General features: G+C 32.6%; 2 protein-coding genes across 3 annotated transcripts in view; one reads left to right on the top strand and one right to left on the bottom strand.

Annotated features, from left to right (window-relative positions):
• Positions 1–485: 485 nt before the first annotated feature.
• Positions 486–3,781, bottom strand: LOC121727604. Of its 2 annotated transcripts, XM_042115519.1 has the most exons (5): positions 3,378–3,781; positions 3,212–3,283; positions 3,047–3,130; positions 2,575–2,658; positions 486–2,482 (listed from the first exon to the last, which is right to left on the bottom strand). In XM_042115519.1, the coding sequence occupies exons 1-5, from the start codon at positions 3,466–3,468 to the stop codon at positions 621–623; spliced, it is 2,193 nt and encodes a 730-aa protein (XP_041971453.1). In that variant the 5' UTR covers positions 3,469–3,781; the 3' UTR covers positions 486–620. The 2 variants fall into 2 exon arrangements, with proteins under 2 accessions (XP_041971453.1, XP_041971451.1); XM_042115517.1 differs by having other exon boundaries at positions 3,047–3,283.
• An 8,539-nt stretch (positions 3,782–12,320) lies between these two features.
• LOC121727605 overlaps positions 12,321–24,971 on the top strand; it is a 76,209-nt gene continuing 63,558 nt past the window's right edge. The window contains exon 1 of the mRNA XM_042115520.1: positions 12,321–12,446. The gene's annotated coding sequence lies outside the window, so the exon portion shown is untranslated. The remainder of the gene's footprint in view (positions 12,447–24,971) is intronic.

The raw sequence follows: 24,971 nt of genomic DNA, 5'->3' as shown, positions 1-24,971 counted from the left end.
GACTTAGGGCCATTATAAGTAATATTGGTTCTATATAAGCAAGTGTTAAAACCGAAGATTCGCCATATTGTTTCCAATTAGGGTTCCACATTGCCCAGATAAAAACAAACTCTGTTGATATTTATATATTTGCAAGTTAAGGAATATCATAAGGTTTTATTATGCGTCCTAGGTTAAAAATATAATAAAAGCTATAATAATTGAAGGGGTGAGTGGACAAAGGTGTTAATTAACAAAAAGTTCAAATAGGATTATGGGTGTTTGAAAATTGTAAAATATTTAATCGATGTAACTAATATGGTTTAAGTTTTAAACAAAACCAAAGTATTTATTTGCCTTGAATATATCATTATTTATTAGATAATATACATAAAAAGGTATTTATTATTTTAGTTTTATAAATATTGATAAATTAGGAACATAACACCTTTGTTTAATTTAATATAAATCATATTTAAATTATATGAACTTAAAAAGGTCTTATGTTAGAAATAAAAGAATTTAACGATTATTACTTGAAAAAGCTTTATTTAAATAAATAAAACGTTACAACTTAGAAGGTCTAGGTCAAAAATGTGAAGTTACAACTTGTTGGCAAGTAACACTATCAATAATAAAAATTAATCATTATTCAAAATGTTTATATAATACCATTGAGACTCTTTTTCAATGTACTCAAGCTGTGTTTTTATATCAGCTATTTTTTCTTTAGAGATTTTACCCTTTTGGTTATTACATGTCAAGGCAACTTCCGGGATAATATTAGGATTTTTTACCAGAGAAACTTCTAAATATGGTGTGTAGGGGTCATAGTTGGTCTTATAAAAATATCTACCATAATCTTCATGGCGAATCCATTTTACATTCCCTTTAAAGTTAATTTTTTGTTTTAATGTATTTGTATTGGGTATAACTATGCCCAAATCATTTTTTAATTTGGTAAAATCATAAAAATGATGATTCATATCTTCTATGATAGAGTTATTCTTAGATGCCCTTTTAATTATATTTCTATACTGATTAGGAGTAAATATTTTCTCATGCTTTCTCAATAATTTTTCTATACGGCCAAAATCTCTGTCACAATCAAGAAATGTATGACCTACCTCTGGAAATTTATGTTCAATGGATACAAATAATTTCTGTGCAATCATGTACTGATACAAAACAATTAAGTATTGATTCTTATTTTGGCCACTGGCAGAATCTGACCATAGCAACAAGTTTTGGGAACTATCTACATTAGCTAACTTGCTTAAACAGTAAAAAAGCGAACTAAGAACTTCTACACTGCCCTTTCCTCCACAGTCTTCAGTCCAAGTGCAGAAATAGGACCTATGTCCATTTTTATCAACTATATGTATACCTTCATTGTAGAACCAAATTTGTCTTAAATAAAAAGCTTTTGATACTGGAATTTTAGGAAGCGGCTGTGTCTGCTGCATATCAAAACTAATATATGTCATGTTTTGTCCAGACACCGCCATCTCCCTTTCCAGTTTTTGTAGCTCAAATGCTCTTTTATAGTTCTCAATATGTTCTTCAGTTTGAGTATTTGAATCACATTTACAACAAACATCTGTTCTTGGCTGCCTAAAAGAAAGATTGAATTTGGTGTTAAATATTTTTCTATATGTGCATTCCTTTATATAATATTTGGTAGGTTTATTTTCATCCTCACATTTTTTTGTGTACATTGAATACATAGTTTTAATTGTAAGTAATGGATTTAAGTACTGTTTGTGGATATTTTGATTTCTAGAATAATGAGAACTTTCAGATGGAAAACTTCTAATATGACTGCTTATATAATTTTCTACATCAACATCTACCTTGTGCCTGTAAGAATGAGTTTTTCCTCTCTGATCTCTTAGTGCTTCAACATTATTTAATTTAATTTTTGATTGAATAACTGCTAACTTTCTATAACCGATTTGAAACATATTAGAAAATGCAGTCTTACAAACTTTTATATTAGTACTTCCTTTTGGTAGAACATAGGTATAAGTTGTGCATCTCTGCCTTTTTGGGTTAGTTAATGCTCTTTTGACTTTTTCAACTGTTATAAATTTTGAAAGATACATATTCTTTTCATTATTATTTTTTAAACTATAATATTGGGAAAAGAGAGATGCACAATCAATATCACAAAATTTTTCATAACACTTATATTTGCATGTTTCCTTGCATAATATACCAAACCTTGGTTTTTTACTTTCCATTGTTTTACCCTTCCTTGTAACATAAGCTTTGCCTTCCTGTCTTAAAATACTATTCCTATTTTGTTTCCACTCAGCTTCATTTCTTGATCTCTTCTTAGATAACTTTTCTTTTAACTGAAAAATTTTTCTCTTCCTCGGTTGCAATATATTGTTGGTCATTGGAGATTCCTCCTGAATTTCAGTTGCAGAAATATCGTTTGATGAAGATGATGGTATATATTCATGATCGGTACTAGCAGGACTGTAGGGTTCTTCTGGTGCTAAAATGAAATTGATGTACAAATTAAATCCTGCTCAACAAATCATACCAATAAAGTATACTTTTAGTATGGTAAATGGAACGAATACTTACAAATAGGTGAATTATTATTATCATCACTATCTTGGGAACCATATTCCTGTGGTGTATCCTGGTTATTACAAATGTCTTCATTACCTATAAAAAAAGTTAACAATTTTATAATCACTAAATAGTTTAAACAAAGTCATTTAGAATTAATTTTCTTAGTAATAATAAATTAGATACTTAATACAATATAATCCCAAATACCTGAATATAGTTATACCTACCCCTATAAGTATAGAATGTGTGGATGTTTATTATGTTTTCACACAAAACTACTAAAAATTAATGAAAGTTCAATAATATTGTAGTTTCATTAATTTTCAGTGGTAGCTTATACTTCAGAATAGCAAATACATTTTTATATAGGTATATCCTGCGCGACAAAGTCACAGACAATGGCTAATAATTAGTATAATATACTAACTACTAATATACTACTACACATATTATGTGTCAAATTCACTACATTTTTACTAACCTTGCTCAATGTGATCGACAACTAAAATAGATGGAGAATGGCACTTCGTTGGGACATAGCAATCATTCTGAATATTTTCAGTATCTGAAAGTAAGCAACAAAGGTAGTGAAAAAATATGTCTTTTTGCCACAGAATACTACAATTAATTAAGTTTCCATACTTACTGTTTGCAACGTCGTTTGTACTGGACGTATTTGGTAAATCACTTGAATGACTAATTCTCTGATCGACGGAAGCTGAAAGCAATAATATTTTAGGACAGAAATATGTAAAATACAACACTAATGCCTTTTTATATAAACTAAATTAGTTTTTTGAAGTAGTACAAACCTGTCTCGCAGCTCACATTTTCTGTATTCCTTGTATTTTCATTGCTCAACACTAAACTCAATATTTGCCGTGAACGTGAATTTAATGACATAGTGGTTTATCTACACTTTATCTACACAATCAAATAATAACAGAACTATAACTATAAAAAACAATCTCACGTCTCACGAAGTTATGAAACTTTTTGACAATATCAAACTGTCATTCGTTAATTCGTTCCGTTTGGCGGGATGGGATCAAACCAAGGCGGGATATCGAACGAAATGTCATTGTCAAAAAAAGTGTGATCGGAAATGTGACAAAGGTTGTAAAATGCTTCAACCATAAACAATAAAAAAAATTTTTTAATTAGACAAATTCCAACAATGGAATTTAAAGACAAAATCACCATTGGTATAAGGATTTTTAAAAAAATATTATTTAATTTAGTATGAACAAAGATAATAAAGAACATATAACACCTTTGTTTATTTTTTAAACTTAAAATCGTGTTATGCGTGCGAATATGCAATAGGCACATTGGTAGATATGACCTTATATTATTCAAAATGTATTTATGTTATTGATCTTTCGAAAATGTATCAGCTCATACCACATTTGCAGTTCGGTAATGTTACGTGTTTGTCAGATATCACCTTTGTCAAGATCTGTATTTCTGAAAAGAATGAAAATTTGCGCTTTTTTAGTTCATCATTCGGTTTATCATCACATAAAACCTATGTTCATTCGAAAAAGTATATTTTTTAAATTTTGTCAGATAACACCTTTGTCCACTCACCCCTTCAATTCCTATAATAGAATTTACAAAACCATATAAAGCGTGTTTTCACCTATAAGAGTTTTGACCAGGATTGTTTGAGATGAGTTAGTCTATAACACTACTATGGAATGCCATTATGAGTGTATCTAAGCTTTTAACGACATGCGATAAATCTATATAGAGAACATTTTATCCTACTGCGTGCTGATATAATCTAAGTGATGTTATCATATTTAAGTAAATTATATTTAATATTATAATAAAATAATATAAAATCACTTCTAAAGTAATGTAAAATCATACAAGAAATATAAATGTTTTTCAGTACTTTAACTTTAATTTACTTATAATGGCCATAAAATATTAGCTTATATGAGGTTATAACTACCATGAGTGATTGCGTCTCAGTGTATACTATCCTGGTAGATGCTCCTCGAGGAGTCTTAGGATTTAAATGTTCCTAAGATGTTATCCTATAGGCGGACAGAAGTATGAGTTACTAGATTAATTACTCCTGAGTGTATTCAGTTTTGTTCCTAGCTATTATAGGAGTCTCAATCCAGTAGTGGCCACGAAATATGATCCTATATACCGATATAAGCTCAAATTGTAGGATGAAACGTACTGAAGTAAAAACAGCATTCATTTATGCTGATAAAAGTGCAGTAGCAAATACCAAAACCATCATCGGAGCTATATAAGTCCAAATAGCATTGTAAAATAGCATTAGTCTAGGCGCTAAACGAAAAATGCTCGTACTATATTATATTTTAGAATAAATTTACCACTTATAAAGATACAGATTATTACAGATTCATCGGAAAACCTTTTGGTAACTCTAAAAATAATCTCCAAGTTTTTATGAGTTCCAAGTGATATGCTTCATATTAAGTTATCCAGTATGAAAAATACGATATCGCCCTTAGACTAGGAACATCTGACACTTCATTGTCAATCGGTTTATATAAAAAATTACAAGTTTTTTGACATGGAGTCTATGACCGGTATCTCGATTCCCCGAGTAGGTACACCTTAACATTTTGTAACATACAGACATTTACTCATTTTTTTCCCCTATAATTTCAACAAACCTTGTAACTTATCTATTTCATCACCTGGCTTGTATCTGGCTGCACAGGAAATTCACATTTTTTATTTCAAATCATTTTACCAGCCCTAATGCCTCCATTCAAGCCAAGCACAAACGGTAGTTTTCAAAATACTGTTAGTTATTGTGTTCTTCCACTCACGTTTTCAATTATACTTAAATCACATTGACCGTCGTAAGTACAAAAGTCGTAAGTTTACTGCTGTCCCTGCAGTGATTTTTTACAAGATGATAGCGTTACTGCCGCACCCAGAGACAAATATTATTATACTGTAATAAAATAAAGATTTCTACTTAAGAGGAGTCCACACCGCCGTTTTTCCATACAAACGCTGTCCCCTGTTTCCTCCCTGGATAATGCCGGTAGAGTTATGATTTTTTTCCTGAATATCAATGGCCACTATTAGCATGTCCCTATGTTTTATTTTTTTTTTCATTATTTTATTATTAAAAAAAATAAAACGTCCAAAAACCCAAAAAATGGCAAGATTTTCCTCTGTGTTCAAACACCCAGAAAACAAAACTGGCTAAAATATACAAAAAAAAAATAAAACATAGGAACACAGCTCAAGCCTTGCTTTAATTCTTAATGAAAAAAGTACTTAAATCGGTCAAGTTTTGGAGAAGGAATCAGCGGACAACGAATCGAAGATTTTCTGTTCTTTTATTAGTACTTTTGTCATGTTGTCTCTATCGCGCTATGCGGTGGGAGACTTGAGAGTGGTGAGACAGCAATACATTTTCAATTTTTCTCGCCCCTGGTGTATCCTCTTAAGTCCCATACATTATTATAGCTGTGCTACTCGTCATTAAATTGAAGTTTAATCATCATGTCTCTGAATGCGTCCGCTAATCATATTTTTGTCATCCGCCAAAACAGCCTTGTAGCGATCTAATTTTTTTTTCGTTATTAAAAATGTTAAGACAATTTACCAGGATAAGCAGTAATATTTTAAATTAATTAATTTTACTTAATTTTCCTCTTTTGTATTGTGCTTTGATAGGAACCGGAAGAACAAAGAGAATTTAATGTTTCAATTAATATCGATTATTATTTCACGGCAAAAGCTTAACACAATAGGACGGCCATTAGTGATATTCCGTAGAAGTTTTAGAAACGTGTTTTGGGAACGGGTTTTGAAGGACATTACATATTTTCTTTAATTACAGGAGAGAATATTAATATGTATTATAATAATTAATTATAATAATATTTTTTTGAACAGAGCAGAATTTATTTAAAACGTGCGTCAGAGATAATAATTTTGCCCTTCGTGAATCGTGTGCTATGCCTGACTAGAAAATATACATATTACAAATTTACAATACTTTACTATTAAACCCCGCGTTCCACTTGACGTTAAAAACGACGTACGCTTAAAACGTATTGCTTAAAACTTAGTTTCAAAGTTTGCAGCGGACATCCAAATGTCGTTGTTAATCAAATTATTCATTAAATTATTTTTGTTCAATTCTGAGTAACACAGAGGGGTCTGCTGATTTAAATAATTAAAAAAATTACAACTGTCACTTATGTTCTCAGAAAGGTTTTATCCAAATTGCTTAGAAAATCTAACGCATCCTTGGCTCTTTAAAATGTAATCAAAATTGCACATCGCACGCATTAAAATTTGAGCCTTCGTCACCGAAGTTACGGTTTCAATTATTTTGAAACGGCACTCTAAGATAATTCTTTTACTTAATTTCCAAAAGTAATTAGATTAAGCGATTCAATTAAGAAAAATTGAAGCTTATTCTTAGAATAGTACGATGGAGCCCGAATCGATGTATCGATTTTTATTTGGAATAAGATTTCGCGGGGAAGAGGTACGCGGTGTTTGTTGGGAGTTGGAGGTTTTATATTGTAATGAAATGGCTGTTAGTGGCGGTGCCGCGGCGCGCGCGGGGCTAAAATGGTCGCTTTGGAGAGTCATAATTATTATGAATCAGTATTTGATTCACTTTTTTAAAATCGTAAAATGCAAGTCTGCTTGCAATTCTTCTTCTTTTTAAATTATGGCTCCTTTGTGAATCGCTAATGTCAGAGTGTGTTGGAGTAGACTCTGCTATAAAAGATGGCGTAATGAACAAACAAGGGTACCATGTCTAGTAATTCGTACTAATTTGATATTTGTCAGTTTGACAGTTTTGACAATTCATTTGCTGAATTGATTGAGAGGAATTGCTAAATGTGACCATTTTAGCCCCGCTGGTCTTTGGAGACTATTAATTAATATTGTTCTTGATTTTGAAACTAGAATTTTCCGGCATGACGACACGAGACACCTAAGTGTAAGGGTGGGTTGCACCAACTTACTTTAACTATAACTTTAACTTTAACCATATTAAACTGTCAAATGAACTGTCAAATTCCTAGTAAAAGTCTATAATGGACGCCATTTCTAAAGATAACCTTAACACTTACTATAACTACGCCTCTGGTGCAACCCACCCTTTTATTGGGTTTGGTAAATTTTTGCAATAAATATTTCATGTCCTTGAAAATAATAAAAATAGTATCGATAAAAAAATTATTCAACTTCAACGTCTGAAATCAAAAGTCTTGGCTGTTTTCCGCGAAATCCGCTTACAATATTGTAAATTCCCATGTTTTCAAAGAAAGGATTGGCCATTTTATAATATTTTAATCATATTTTATCCTTATATAAATATGATTTTACAATAATAATAATAATAATAATGATTTATTGCATAATTACGTTAATGTGTTACGTTATACGTAAACGTTAATGTTATGCTGATGTATCTGACAAAAAGTGGTTTTAAATGCTTATGTAAAATTGTTTTTAAGTACTTATTTTTATTAAGTTAAGCTAAAAGTCTTATTGCATATTTTAAGCTAAAAAATTAAATTTGATTCATTTAACTGGGTGAATTAGAGTTATAGTTTTTATTTAAATTTGTATAGCATTGCATCGCATCTAACTTCGGATTTTCCGCTTCAATACAATCCGCCCATGTTCGCGTTTTATTAGGAATTAGGATACTAAAAACGTAAGGCGTAGACGACGTAGCTTATCCTTACGCCAGTATGCAAAAATTTTCTCTCGGTCCCGCGACGACGTTTGTAAATAATTTGTTATTATTTTACGCTTCCCTATAAATTGTGTGGAGCTCCCGAACAATTGCTTGTTACATCGAGCCTGTCCTTAAATGTTTATAACGACGATAAATATATTTTTATAACATAATTTTGAAATATTTTTCCTTTCAAAATATCAAAGCGCACGGAAGTGCGCAGGCCAAGTTCCAGCAGGCCGCACGCATTCCTTGCACTATTTACGCGAACCGTTTCGACGCACTTTTAAACCTACGAAATTATATACAAGTACTTAAGCAGTATACCCAATTTTATAGGTATAGCTTTGATGTTGCGGTGGGTTGATCGTGCCCGTAACTTTGCCTAAGCGGTGAGTGGAGCACCATGGGGTTTTAGTGGGTAATTCGTCGGAGAGTCCCACATACCCCGGCCGATGTCCCCAATCCGCCGGGGATGCGTAACGCATTTCCCCATGTAAAAAAAAAAAAAGCTTTGATAGATCTTGAAAATATACATATATCCCTGTTAAAATAGCTAATTTTGGCACTGACTCAATCACTCACTCACTCACTGACCGGTAATCGAAAGTTCTAGGCCTCTTCCAATTGTCCTATCGTTATTGGCACACAGGTCGTGTGTTAAATAAAGATTAATAAAAAATTTAGAAATTTAAGAAGTCGGTCAAGCATGAGCGTTATGAAATTTGACACACAGGTCGTGTGTTAAGTATGCAGATTAACAAAAACTTAAGAAATTTAAGAAATCAGTCAAGCGTTAGTGGGCTCATCTACGAATTTTAGACAAAAAATCTTATGTACCAGTGATACAACGAGAATACGATGAAGAGGGTGGGAGGATGAGAGGGGGGTAATATTGTCATGTATAATGCACACTGCATAGCTAAATTTGGCTTCTATAATTATTGATAGTTTAACAAATACCACTAGCGCCATTTATCGAAAGTGATATTGGACGCGGCACAAAAAGAAAAAAATAAGTATGATTTTTTGAAAAAAATATTAAAATCCCACCAAAACATACCTGTGAAAATGGGGCCAAGTTCCTATAGACTAATTTTTGGCCTAAAAAAAGTTGAAATCCAATCCAATGCCAAATTTAGATGCACTTCATCGATCGTAATCATATTCATCAACAGCCTAATCCATAATACTTCTAAATTGGAACTTGGCAGGTTTTTGTGCTAAACGTAACACTTGACTCAATTGTATAATTAGATAATACTTATATAATTAAATAAACCTTCCAAGTTGAATTAGACGTATTATGGATAAGGCTGTTTGTTGATGAAGATGACTACGATCGATGAAGTGCATCTAAACTTGGCATTGGATTGGATTTCAACTCTTTTTATAGGCCAAAAATTAGCCGATAGGAACTTGGCCCCATTTTGACAGGTATGTTTTTGGTCAGACGATATAATAAGGAATAAAAAAAATGTTTTTATCCAATTGTTTAACTGTCATTTTCGAAAATTTTTCAATTCCTAATAATTTACTCTTATTAAAAATCATCACATAAAATGGTTTATATTTACACTTGAAATATCGGCCCAAAAGGATTTTTTTTAAAGGGGAATGCTTTTGTAGAGTTTAGGGGCAATGAACACAAGGCCACGGGCTTCAAATAATAAATAATAATGTTTTTACTACATAGGCTATTTTCAACACAGGAAAAATATGTATGCTTCCCAAAAAAACTATACCTACACGTGGAACATATTATAGCAAAAAGTATTATGATAAGTACCAACTCAATATCAGCTCAGCTACATAATATTATGCGAGGAGCCATCTAATCGCATACATGATATTTAGGCGACATTTTTAAGCTAAATTCTGTAGCAAGTTTATGGAGACTTACCGATAACCGGGTAAGTCTCCTGCTAGATAAATATTGACACTCCCCGAGGTGACATTTTACATTATAGAAAAGTTTAAGTGAATTTTAGATTTAATGTGTTAAAATATTTTAAAATGTACTTAACACATTAGGCTACTTGACCTCATTTTTTTTTCATGCTAATCGCTTAATAATCATTCATTATTACAAAAAAAAACTAATATTTTAATGTTTTACACAGTAGAAAACCATAAAAATGTTAATTGAAAAGTATGCCTTATAAATGGCGCCGGAAACACTGTCCGCCATAGTGTGACGTCATACGTTTTGTATTTTAAGCTCTCTTTATTGAAAATTTTGTATATGCTAAATGTACGCGTCTAAAAGTGCCCAAAAATTATAATAGAATTAAATAAGAAATTAGAAATCATTTGTAATGTTGCAAACTTTTGGAGAAAAGTTTTGGCCATTTCATTTCCCGTCTCCAATAAATGGAGATAATATATTATAAAACTGATGTTTTATTTGAATTATTCAAGAAAATATATTTTACAAATCTTTCTAGGCTTATTTTTATTATTTATGTACAAATAAACTTACATATAACGAGCGCGATAAATAAAAGATAGGTATTAAATTACGAATAGAATGGCGTCACATCCAATTCGGAAGTACCGCAAAAGCGTTTTCGTCAGTACAAATCCTATTTTCATAAAATCATATTTTCAAATCGACTTTATTTATAAATAATCGGTTTCCTAGGCCAAGTTCTACTAGAAATATGTATTTGTTCAATGAAATTGAATATAGGTCAAGTAGCCTTTTCTTAACTTTGAAGTAATAAAATGGTGTATTATTATTTATTTCATATAAATAATAAAAAAATAATATGTATTGTATTGTATAACTAGATGTCTTTTAAATTTCTATACTAGGGGTCCGCAAAAAGTGCGCTACTGTGCACAGTGTCAAACCTAGAGCGAAAACAAAAAATATCTAAAGCATACATACAAAAAACTTTTCCTCTAAAAATATTTAAAAAACAGCATAAAACCGTGTCCTTTCAGTCGGTTAACAAATGCCAAAGAAACATACATACATACATACATAGCTTTGCGTTTTGATATATTATAAATCAGTCGCAACTCGCAGGTAACATTTTTTATTTAAATTCATGATTTTATACTTTAAATATCAGGGGTACTCAACAAAATACAACATTGATGATAATGAAGATTATTTTTTTAAGGTCTCGTCAAAACAAAAAATGGCCGATTTATATTATTCCAAACCAGTGCTTGATTGCTACTGGAAAAACGAAAACGCATTACAGTACGAATACACTAGAATGCTCTGAATTTCATTCTAGTTCCCGGTTTTTCGCAAAATCTGAAAAATACTAAGATATGTAGTATTATAGATACTACCCCTCGTATAGGTAGATCAGGTCTATGCGGAAAATCGACAACTTTTGTTTGTACCAGTACACTTCCCAGGAAAAGTTGAAAATACCCTCTATCAACCTTGGTTAGTATAATCATATCAGCCTATAGTCGTCCACTGCTCTCCTATAGGCCTCTCTCAATGAACGCCAAGATGACCGATCTCCTGCTACTCGCATCCAACATGGGCCTGCAACTAAGCAGTTGCAGGTTAGTATAATACGAAATTATTAATTAGTTGAGATTAGTTGATTTCTTACCTATTTTTGAAACCTTTTTACATCAATTATCATGTAAATATGCGAATATTACGAGTAGAGAAATCTTACTGTTATTATAAAACATGACGAATAAGATAATATTATAAAAAAGGTATTGTAATTTCTAATGAGTAATGACAATGCAATAAAGTGGGAAAAAAACATACTTATTATTAAATATTATTTTTAGAATCAAAGAAATAAGAAGTCATTCCGTCAAAAGCGACCTTTTTGTAGAAAAATACCACAGCAAAATATCATACAGAATTGTATTTTCTAAGACGACTTTGACGTGAAAAGCTGAATTCTGCGGACAAAGATTATTTGTGAGAGATGTCCCCAAAAAGTCTGAAATTATTTATTCAGAGAAATGCAATGGATAGTTCGAAAGCTCCCTCGTATAGTCCGTCTCGCTCGCACGCCGGCTCACCCTTGCCAGTGCGATCTGATTCTGCCCGACGGAAGGACGTGTATTCGAAATTCAAAATTCGATACGCTACGTGTTTGTGAAGTGAGAGTGAAGTGTACACTTTTGTGCGAGTGTAAAGTGAGTGACACTTTTGATGGACTGATTAAAGGTACATATTATTTTTATAATTGGGAATTTTTCGGTTTCCGAAAAATTTATACGCCACGTGCACAACAATATTTAAGTTATATTTATTATAAATTTTGCTTAACTTTATTATTGCTCAAAATATTCTAAAAACGGGGTTTTTCTACCTATATATTATAAGTTATAACATAAAATGGATTATAACATAAAATGGATAAAAAAATAGTTAATTATATTATCAAGTTCATATTTTTATTTTATTTTATTTAAGTAATTTTATCGTAAATAAGCGTGAATAACCTGTGAATGGGACATGCGGATTTTTGTATGTACACGGACTGCGTAATGTGTTCACTGTTCACAGTGCAAAAGACAGCTGCTACGGCATTACATTTCTCGACGGAAAAAATTTTTAGAGCCTCTGAAAATTTATTAGCTTTACTGCCCACATTATCTTAACATAATAGTAGACTACTTGATGCCAGCAACTAAATTACATCGAATCCGTTCCCGCACGATAAAATCGTGCGGGAACCTCATATTTTTCCGAGATTAAAAGTATCCACGTACTTTCGCGGTACTCAAAGTATCTAAATAACAAATTTCAGCAAAACTGGTTCAGCGGTTTGTGCGTGAATTGGTAATAGACAGACACACTTTCGTATTTATAATATTAGTATGGATGTTAGTAATAAAAACTTTCTAGAAAACTTGTTAAAATTTATAATTACTTAATGATTTTATCTGAGTATTCCATAATATAACTGAAATCAAATTAAAAAAGAAAAATGTGTGATTTTCCTCACTCTGTTGCGTTTACAGTTTACACTTAAACCAAGTTTGGTGTAAAAATCCATGCTAAGTAATATTGTTGTACGTACTAAAAACTATCCAATATGCTTTTACTGAATAGTTTTTACTTTCTAGTGCAATTAAATATTATCTTATATCTTTAAACGAGCAATTCTTGTATATATATATAATTGGAATCTCGGAATCGGCTCCAACGATTTTCATGAAATTTAGTATATAGGGGGTTTCGGGGGCAATAAATCGATCTAGCTGAGAACCATTTATAAAATGTCATTTTATTTGTGATTTATCGAATACCGAGCAAATCTCGGTCAAATAGCTAGTATACATTATAACAGCTAACATGCGGTAAACTAATTTCTGACTTACAGAAGTGCCGAGCACACATCCATACTAATAATATAAATACGAAAGTGTGTTTATCTGTTACCTCTTCATGCCCAAACGGATGAACCAATTTTGCTAAATTTTGGTATGGAAACTCAGTGTTTCCATACCAAAATTTTTACCCGGGAATTAATTTATTTACATATATTTCTTAACCTATAATATCATTTTCCGGGACTCAAAGTATGTTTCCGGGATGACTCCTGGAAAAAAAATACGGTTTCCGCGCGATTAACCAGGATGGTGCCATGGTAAGTGATTGTTCACTTTTAGGCATTGCAAATTAAATATCTTATGTTGCCTAAGTGACCTAAGTCCTAACCCACAGACTTTACTTATATAACCCGAAAGAAAACATTAAGGGGGCGACTAACCCAAAATAATTGTCGATTAACAAGTCATTTTTATACTTGAAAATAAGCCCCGAATTGTTGCTTTTTCTAAATATAGTATCTATTACTACATTATATTTGCAAGAATTTGATCTGAGCGATAACACGATATCTTAAAATTTTCTAGATAGAATAAAATCACAAAGATGCATCTGATTTTAACGAATTTTTCATATATTGCCATAACCGCGCATTAAACTAAGTTAATACATTGTATAAAACTCTATCGTTGAGACACTAACCTGGCGGATTTTTAAAATGTTGTATATTTATCGAGTTAACTTGGCGATGATTCCGCGTCGTCCTTTTTCACTTGGCAATTGGCATATGAAAGACGGGCGTGAGTGTGAAGAGAGAAGGACGATGTATGATTTTTTGGGTTAGTCGCCCTCATAAAATGCTAAATATTCTTGTGATGAACAACAATATTTTTTAATTCTAGTCAGCTACCATAAATAACACAAACAAAAATTTGAATAAATTTATCATTCAAAGCAAGAATGTGATTAGAACAAAAATGTTAATGAAATTTTTCTAATCTCTCTTTTTGCCTTAGTTTGGGGAGATTTCAATTTATTTGCAACACTGCGATAAAGTCAACAAAATGGTCGATAAGCGAACGCCATTGTTATTTATGGCGGTAAACAATTTAATCTTGACAAACCCTTGGGGAAATTTGGTCAGATCATTTAATATTAGAATCTTTCTGTTACTATTCTTATTTTTGTCAGGCCGTCTGTGTTTACCCTAAGGTATAGCAAAAATAAATTGTTGTGTTATTCCTCAAACATTTTGGCTTGTATTCTAAGAGATTTATATCAAAATATTATTTAGATTATTATTATTTCGGTTGCGCCCATTTTATTTCCAATTTTAGGCTGAATTTCAACCTATTATTTAAAGAGAACTAAACTTTTTGACTGTGTTGTAACAGAATAATTTAATATTGTATTTTTATTTTTTAGCTAACAATAAATTTTACATTAAAATGTTTGATATTATAAGCTTTTAAAACGCAGGCTATTTAAATATTTCTATGTTAATTTATTTTGCACATAATATATTTTAAGCTGTAAAATATAACTGATAAACTGATTTTATATTAATCTGTATTTTAATTTCAACAAATAGGAACAGTGCACTGAAAACACTTAACATTTATTTCGCTCTGTTAAAGCCACAGAACTGTAAAATGAACGCATAAAAAGGCTTTAAATAAACTCCACAGTCGTAAACACGCCACAAAACACCTAAAGCGCCATTTAAAACTTACAATTATTTATGCAAAAATTATGTCAACATGTTGGCAACACTGCAACCATAGACTACCAGACCGGAAAATACCAACACTGTTTGCGGTAGATAAAGAAGGATTTCCGTGTATGCTTCCAGAGCGGAATAGTTTTTATCGTTAGAAAAATACTGGCTGCATTAAAAAGAAAAATTTTGCAGTTAATGCGATTAATTCGTGTTTCGATTTTTGAATTTTAATTAAATATACTATCATGATTTATGATAATTATCGTTGTTACCTTATTTTCATGAAGGTAATGTAAATACTAAATACCAATAAGTACATTATATTTGTGTACAAGCAATCATTGATTACGTGACATTATAGTGGTTTGTATAATAATGCTGATCTTTCAATTTAGTTATGAGTCTTCATTATTTAAGTTACCTATATATACGTTGGAGAGCTATGCTTCGGGACGGATGGGCCGGCTCAACCGGAGAAATACCACGTTCTCACAGAAAACCGGCGTGAAACAGCGCTAGCGCTGTGTTTCGCCGAGTGAGTGAGTTTACCGGAGGCCCAATCCCCTACCCTATTCCCTGCCCCATCCTCTCCTATTCCCTTCCCATCCCTACCCTCCCCTATTACCCTATTCCCTCTTAAAAGGCCGGCAACGCACCTGCAGCTCCTCTGATGCTGCGAGTGTCCATGGGCGACAGAAGTTGCTTTCCATCAGGTGAACCGTTTGCTCGTTTGCCCCCTTATTTCATTAAAAAAATATATCGCGTAGATTAAAATATAATATTATGATAATAATATAATAATTATAAATAGAAAAAGTTTATTTCGTATGGCTCCAAAACTACTAGGCCGATTTTAATACAATTGGGCTAAGACATAAAATAGACAACGGGAACGGACATAGCATACCGTCGATTACTGCGGGATACTTTAGTAAGTAAGGACTTTAATTTAACGTTTGCACACCAGTAAATAATTTTAAATATCCATAAAGTATTCGATAAACTCTTCATTATAATTATTGTGGTCAATAAAAAATCTTTTTAGGATTCCGTACCCAAATAGCGGGGCCGGGGCGGTACCGATAAATGCGGGGCCCTATTACTAAGACTTCGATGTCTCTCCGACTGTCTGTCCGTCTGTTTGTCTCCAGGCTGTATCTCAAGAACCGCTATAGCTAGATTTCTGAAATTTTCATAGATTTAGTATATTTGTACGAACGTATTTTTTTTGCTATTTTTCGCTAGATATCAATAATAATATACTTAATGGCAATAGGCAGGCACTTGAAATATTCATAATATACAAGACTTACTCAGTTGTATTTATGATTTAATAATAATTATTATTACATATAATGTTATTAATTATAAATAATAATAAAATTTCAATAAAATAAAATATAACTAACATGGGCTCCCTTACAAAATATTATCACATTTTTTCCCAATTTTTGCTCTATAATGGTACGGAACCCTTCGTGCGAGAGTCCAACTCGCACTTGGACGATTTTTATTTAGGTTAGTTTCAAATAGTTCTTAAACTGGCTTTTACAGTATTTTCGTTTTCCGTTACCAAATAAATTGTAATAGCTCAGGCTCAGTACATAATTAATGTTTAAACTTAACGTGACATTACAAAATATATTGGATCTCTAGTGAATTATGAATGTAATAGTGATGTTCAGTCGTTGATTTGTCGATAAAACTTAGCGATAAGTCAACTTCAAACTTATAATAACTTTTAATTACCAGTCTATTACTTTTATTTGTTACGAGCTACCAAGAATCAAGATTGCTACGTTGTTAAGTCGTACCTATAATAATAATTAATTAAGAATGTAGTGTTAAAATTTACACGCTTCCAAAAAAAATGCCTGATCCGTCCCGTTGTTTTAAGTTTTACAGGACAGTTACTAGCCATTTTTTTTATATTTAGATTTGATATGAAAATAAAATAATTCCATAGCACTTTTTAAACGGAACTCGTGATATAAAATGAGAAAAAACTGTTTGCTGACAGTTATCGACCCTGGTCCCAGTTTGTCGATGTCGATGTTTGTAGTATCTCACTGTTTACGAGCCCGCATTGAATTTTTCAGTTTCGTATCAATCCTGTTTTCAGAGATAGGTGTAAAGTAGATATTTTACATATTTCTTAAAAGGTCTTTAAATGGTAAAATATTTTTTCAAATTAAAAAATATATTTTTTATTAGTACAGATGTAAAAATTACATTATTTAAAGCATTCTGTCAAACACTCTACACCTGCAATCTGTGGGTAAGCTATACGCAGCGGGCTATCAACGTTCTCCGGGTACAATATAATGATGCGTTCAGGGTGTTGGTGGGGCTTCCACGATGGCATAGTGCATCGGCGATGTTTGCGCACGCACGAACTGACGGTTTTCACACCGTGTTGCGACGTCGCATTGCATCGCTGATGTTCCGAACGCGCGGCAGCCCCAACATCATCCTGAAAATACTCAGTGATAAGCTGGACAACCCCCTCTTGAAGCACTGGGTCCATGCACACGTGCATGTATCCGGTGCACCAGAGGGTAGCAAATATTTAAATTAATAACATTCATTTCCTGCTAGTTTAAGAATTTTCCTATGGGTTATATTTTACCTGAAATAAACGTATTTTATTTTTTATTTATTTATTTATGAACAGAAACAAAATTATTAATTATAATTAATTAATTTATAGATAAACATAGAACCGGGTTTTGGGCTTTGGCACCTTTATCTACAGATTAACTGTCAGCTGCACTGGTATGACAAGGGATTCATAATTACACAGTTATTATACACGTCACCTATCACTCTGTTTTGTTACATGCTTGAGAAAATCCCAATAATTTTCTCATTGATTTGGGCGGCTTAGTTCATCTTCTAATGTATTATGATGAAAATAATATTTTGCTATCGTTTATGTATACGATGAAAATAATATTATGTTCCACTTCTCTTCACAACCATTCAACTGTCGAATCTAAGTGTTAAACCTTTATTATTGTAACGAATTGTAGCTGTAACCCCGTTTTGACGTTTCAACGTGTTTTGCATAAAAAAGCCCCGCCTAAAGAATTTAGGCTTGCAAAATAAAGTTATCCTTTGCGAGAGGCTCGATAAGCGGAAAGTTAGAAAAATGGGAGGTCGCATGTGCCAAGTGGAATAGAAAATAGGACAGCTCTTCGAACAGACTAAAGCTCATATTATTTATGTCTCTTTCAATTTATCGCTAGGTATGAGGCTAGCGTTTTTATCTCGGGGGAGTTCGTTGAAAGGTGTCAAAATGGAATCGTTCTTTTGAGATGAAATGGGAAATCGTTTGTGAAATATTATTTGACGTTTGCGTTTATGCGCAGTTTGGATATCGGAAATTATTTATCGTCACAACTCTATTTACCTTACATAGTATTTAAAAACGTTTTTTTTAAATTAGAATTGTAATATTACTTACATATTAATATTATGTCTACTATTAAATTAGTAATATTTATATATTACTTTTATATAATATATATAAAAGTAATATATAAATATTACTCATTTTAAGTTTGCTCTGATATATAACCGATTACTCCAATAACCGATTTTTATGAAACTTGACACGTAGGTACAATGACTTCGGGATAAGTCATCAACCTTATGTTTTGAAGCTGAAAATTGTCCTGTTTGTTATATTTCACACACAATAATTATTTCGCTCGCACTTTGTCATCAGGAATGAACGGTTCAGCAGATTTTGATAAAAATTGCAGTTATAGAGTAAGCAAAGGAGAAGACTAATTTTTTTGGTGCGCATATGCACGGTTCCTACGAGAAATCGCCACCAACAATCTTTCATAATAATCCCTAACGATTTCATTATAAACTTACATTATTTTATAATCCTATAGTTCCAACAGACTAATAAACATCTCGAAGAGAGCTTCGACTTGGAGACGGTAGTCCTAAGGGATACATAATATAGTAGAATAAAGGACTCTACATAAAACTTCTGTAAAGGGTCTGAGGCTTAAACTACGTATCTATATAAGTTTAGGTACGGCCATATTAAAGTAATTATCCATACTAATATTATAAGCGAGCTTTTGCCCGTGGCTTCGCTCGCGTTAAGAAGTATTATTATATACAAACTTTCATCCCCTATTTTAACCCCTTGGGGGTAGAATTGATCAAAATCCTTTCTTAGCGGATGCCTACGTCATAACAGCTACCTGCATGTCAAATTTCAGCCCGATCCGTCCAGTGGTTTGGGCTGTGCGTTGATAGATCACCATGTCAGTCAGTCACCTTTGAGTTTTATATATTTAGATGTGTCTATCTGTCTGTCTGTCTGTCTGTTAACTCCTCACGCCCAAACCACTGAACTGATTTTGCTGAAATTTGGCATAAAGATACTTTGCGTCCCGGGGAAGGACATAGGATACTTTTTATTTCGTAAAAATGTACGATTCCCGCGCGATAATCGAGTATTGGCGCAACGGAGCTGCAGGCATCATCTAGTTATTAAATAACTTTCTTTTTTATATGGAACTTTGTGAAGGTCGTATTAAATTAACTTCTAAGGTTGGGTTGCAGTTGCAGAGGCGTGGTTAAAGTTAAAGTTAAGGTTAAAGTTATGGTTATAGTTAAGCGGCGTTTTTGTATGATGACAGCGTTAAAACCTTGTCGAGCTCTATGGTTAAATATGGCGTCTTGATGGCGTCTATTTTTAACTTTAACCAAAGATTTGACATTTTGCATTGTAGTTAAGTTAGTTGGTGCAACCCAACCTAATAAAAATATAGCAGACCATGATTTGTCTAATTATTCATTGTATAAATTTTATACAATGAATAACTAGACAAGTCATGGTCTGCTTAAGGCTTATCTTTGTCTGGGATAATGGAAACGTTAGATGACGGACAAAAATTGCTGTCTTTGATATAATATACGCTTGACAAAAAGTAAAGTAGTACCTAATGTTTTTTTTAAACTATGGATACTGTAGTTAATTAATTTTACGCTTCACAAAAAGTAAAGGGGTATCTAATGTTTTTTTTTTTACTATGGACACTGTAGTTAATAGAATCAGGCGTTACTTTGCGGAAATCCATAGCTTAAAACAGTGTGGGAAAGGAGGGAGGTGCTGTAACGCATGTCTATGCATACACTCATCACTTGCAGGTTAAGATTTATTTCGCGTAATATTGCTAACAATAATAATACACTATAAAATATATACTGTATCATTTAAATACACTATAAAGACACTGTATCATTTAAAAATTAGGGTACATTATGCAATAATATCCCTTCTTCTTGCTGTATGTACGTATAATTTGTGACTTTAAATATGCGTGTAGACTACTAGAGTCTAGACCTTTCAGAAAAAAACGGACAAGCTAAAACAACCATATTAAATTCTTTACTAATCATTTTAAACTAGCTATTTGACCAAGCCTTTGCTCGGTATTCGATAAAACACGAATAAAACGACATTTTCTAAAAATGATTCCTAGCTAGATCGATTTATCGCCCCCGAAACCCCCTATAAGTATACTCATGAAAATCGTTGGAACCGATTCCGAGATTCCAATTATATATTATTATGTACAAGAATTGCTCTTTTAAAGATATAAGATAAGATAATGCAATCAAATACTTCTTTCTATATTTTCTCTACATAGGCTACACGTGGTAGAACTGCTGTTTGCCAATATCTATTTAAAGTTAAATCGATAACTCGTTAGTATTTAGTTATGCAGGCCAGTTTAAGGTCGTATATAGGTACCTGGCTTAGGAGGTGTGTCTGACCCAATCCGTATTATACAGGGCGTAACAAAACTAAGTGATAATACTTTAGGATGTGTATGGGTCCCATATTAGGTTCGCTGTGAAAGTGGCAGCGCTGAAGGAGTAACTTTTTTTTCATCTTTGGAAAAATTCATGACGCGAGTACCTACGCTTGCCCATACAAATTACAAAAATCGTTTTTCTCTTACATCGCTGCAACTTTCACAGTGAACTCTAAGGTCACATATACCTACACCCTAAAGTATTATCACTTAGTTTTGTAACACCTTGTATAGAGGTCCGAGGTTACCTACGAGGGCGGAGCCACCGCGCAACTTTTAGTAAGAAAATATATATTCAAACCTATAATATTTGAACTTAAAACGAGAATCGAGAAACATAATAATTGTTCCATTAAAAGTATGAAGTTCCCTTTAACGTCTCTCTGTTTTGACTGCAGTTTTATAAGGCCCTTTTAACGCTTTCAAATAGATCTTACTTCAGCTTGGCCTCACTATGTTGTGAATTTGTGCTGTTGTAAGTGCTATTTGACATAAAGCGGTTTCACACTTGTATTAAATTTTTCATTGCTATCAATGTTCCTTGAAACCCAATCTGTCGACTGGAATTTCCTATTTTCATCTTGCCGTCAGTAGCTTATAATATCAAATACAAATAAAAAAAGATTTTGTTTATTTGTAGACGCTAATCTCAGGAACTACTGGTCCGATTTGAAAAATTATTTCATTGTTAGATAGCCCATTTATCGATGAAGGCTTATAGGCTATATTTTATCACGCTAAGACTAATAGGAGCGAAGAAATAGAGGAAAATGTGGAAAAAACGGGGGAAATTATTTCAAATTGCTTATTATCTTAAGAAGTACTGAAGCAATTTTTATGTTATTTGGCATACATGAATTAATTATCTGAAGAGACATAGGCTATTTTTTGCGGAAAAATTTACGGTTTCCGTGAAATTCCTTAATTACGCGGGCGAAGCCGCGCGGAACATCTAGATTCTAGTATATTATAAATACCAAAGTGTGTCTATCTGTTACCTCTTCACGCATGTTTAAGCGTGAAGAGGTAACGCTTAACCGATAGAGATACTTTGTCTCTCTATAAAGGACATAAGATAGTTTTTATCCCGAAAAAATGTACGGTTCTTGCGCGACAAATTTATTTTGGCGCAACGGAGTTGCGGGCGTCATCTAGTAGTGTTATAAAACGAAAACCTGATAGATCAAAAGCAAACTTTATAATAGTTGTAAAAAGGTTATATATAAAGGAGCCAACTGGCAAAGAACCGATGCGCATCCAATCTTCGTTTCACTATTGTTTAACTGTGTCGGATTCCACGACAGTTACAATAAAGAACTAGTTTTAAAACTTTGCGACCTATTCTGATATTTAAGCCAACATAATATACAATTTTGATCCATTCCGAATGCTATTAAAAACAAAAATATAGTGTTATCATATGACTAGCTGACCCGGCAAATGTTGTTTTGCCATATAAATTATTTCTAGTATCAATATAAAAAGTAGATAAAAACCTATTCTCAGGCCGAACGAATGTACATACAAAACTTCATTAAAATCGGTTGAGCCGTTTGGGAAGAGTTCGCGCACTAACACTGAGACACGAGAATTTTATACATGGAGTTTTGACCAATTATAGGGATGCGTCTTTATTATGAGAATACTATTTTGTAGTTTTATTATACCATGACTGAATTAAAACTATATCAAAATCATAATTTTCGAAAATTATGGTCTGGTAGTTCCGAAGCATGATAATTTTTAGTCTTTGTAACTATTGTGTCCGATTCTCATAGTATGATGATAATTTCTAAATGTCTATCTCAAGGTCCCTTTTTATACCTTAAAATAACTATATAGAATACAATATGTCATGATGGATATACCCGCAATAGCGCAGTCTACAGTGTTAATGCAAAAACGCGATACATCACCACTAACAGTAGTCTGTTAATTGAAGTTAACATGTGAAGTCCATTTGGTCTTGCACCATTTCCTTGCAATTATCGCTGACCGCTTAATTCCCGTTTAATCTGCTTAAGCGATATTATATTATACGGTTTAAGCGACTTATCTTAATATGTAATCGAAATGCTTTGATGTTATTTCATCAACTGTAATATTGTATACAATATTTATTTTCTCGTAGGTTAACTTTATGAATCGAAATAAAGTTGCAAAACATAATATTCATATTAATAAATTTAAATTGCCAATAAACTTCAGTCATAATATTTCTTTAATTTCAATTAGATCACATTTTCTTGCCTGTGAGATATTATATCTTAGCGTTTGAGAACAAGGGTTTTCAGTTAAAACAAAGATTTCAGAACTCGGGACAGAAGGAAAAAAATTCATACAAGCTAAAATTGTATTATCAACATCTATTCCAAACCGTAAAGGAGTGAGCCCCGGCACGCTGAGCCCCGGCACGGCCCGTCTCAGAGTGCTCACTCCTTTAATCATCGAAATGGTCCCAAAAACCCTTTCAGGTAAAGTACTTCTTGTCTTGATATAAAATGTGGATGTTTTTAAATTAGTTTAGTTTCATAGACAAATACTTTCAGTGATGGGCAGGTGATGATAATGATTACGAATATTATTATAATTTCTGCCAATTTGTTTTGCTAATACGGGCAAAGTTTAAGTGCATTTTCGTGCTCTGATTGAATGTGAAGACAGTATTCCACAAGTTGGGAAACTAAACGCAATAATTTAAGTTTGCCATGAATGAATTAATCTTGCTTGGAATTTAGATATGGCAACCCAAGATGAATGTTTCATATTAAACTTACTAACAAATGACAGTATTGCTTTAAAATAGCGAGAACCTTACTCAAGTTTCTCTTAGAAAAATTTTAAAACCGTTTTCGGTGACCTGTTTTATCAAAAGCAAGCTGTATACGCAGGCCTTCTTTTATAGTGTTCAAGTGTGTACGTAATACACAAGGACGCTGTCACAACCCAGTGTAATGAATAAACTTACAAGAACAAAAAAGCCGGCGCGGGACCGAATTATTACACGGCCATCTTATTTTTGTCAAACAATCAATCAGATGATCTGCTGGCACTGTCGCAACTAAACTCAAGAAAAATCTACAAATAATAAAAAAGAACACAATATTATAATTCCTGGTTATTTCAGCGCTTATCTTCTCTAGATCGAAGAGTTTATGCCTACTAAATTTTACTATTAAATATATAATATATATAATTATATAAGATCCAAACTAATATTATAATTACGAAAGTGTGTCATCTGTCCATCCGTTATCGCTTTACGCTCAAACTGCTGAACTTTAATAAATAGATACTTTGAGTGCCGGAAAAGGACATACCTTATCCCGGAAAAATGTGGGATACCTGCACGATAAAAAAATTTGGCACAACGGAGTTGTGGGCATAATCTAGTACAAAAAGGAAAAGGACATAGGATACCTTATCCCGGAAAAATGCGCGATAAAAAATTAACCGCAACGGAGTTAAAAATAAACGGAGAAAAAAAATAAAATCATTTCAGCCAGTGACGTTGAGTTTAATACAATCCTCCGTTCATGGTATCAAAAAAGTTGAACGTTTCTGGCGTTTGAACAATTCGTGACCCCAGTTGGACTCCGTGACACCCGGACCCCTGTTACATTGTAAGAATCCGAAATAGCTTTTCATACTTGTGACACATTTTGTGCTTGTGACCTTATTAGATCTCTATTATTATTCACGGCGCGGCCTCGGATTTTCATGGACTGAAATAAAAGTATTTTGCATTACATTCGTGTTTTAAAGCGTTTTGTGTGTTCATGTATTGTACACATCACGGCTTAATAGTTGAAAATAGAGGTATAAACTTTTCAATGTTAATGCAGA

This window comes from Aricia agestis, chromosome 6, assembly GCF_905147365.1.
Source record: "Aricia agestis chromosome 6, ilAriAges1.1, whole genome shotgun sequence".
In the NCBI taxonomy this organism is placed as follows: Eukaryota; Metazoa; Arthropoda; class Insecta; order Lepidoptera; family Lycaenidae; genus Aricia; species Aricia agestis.
The sequence above is the reverse complement of the archived record's forward strand: the minus strand, read 5'-3'. Positions and strand labels throughout refer to the sequence as shown.

Excerpts from the sequence above, each read along its gene's own strand:
- LOC121727604 (XM_042115517.1), bottom strand. The coding sequence starts at position 3,468 with ATGTCATTAAATTCACGTTCACGGCAAATATTGAGTTTAGTGTTGAGC. Across the intron at positions 3,284-3,377 it reads AAATGTGAGCTGCGAGACAG|CTTCCGTCGATCAGAGAATT; the intron begins GTTTGTACTACT and ends TATTGCTTTCAG. Across the intron at positions 2,483-2,574 it reads TAATAATAATTCACCTATTT|CACCAGAAGAACCCTACAGT; the intron begins GTAAGTATTCGT and ends ATTTCATTTTAG.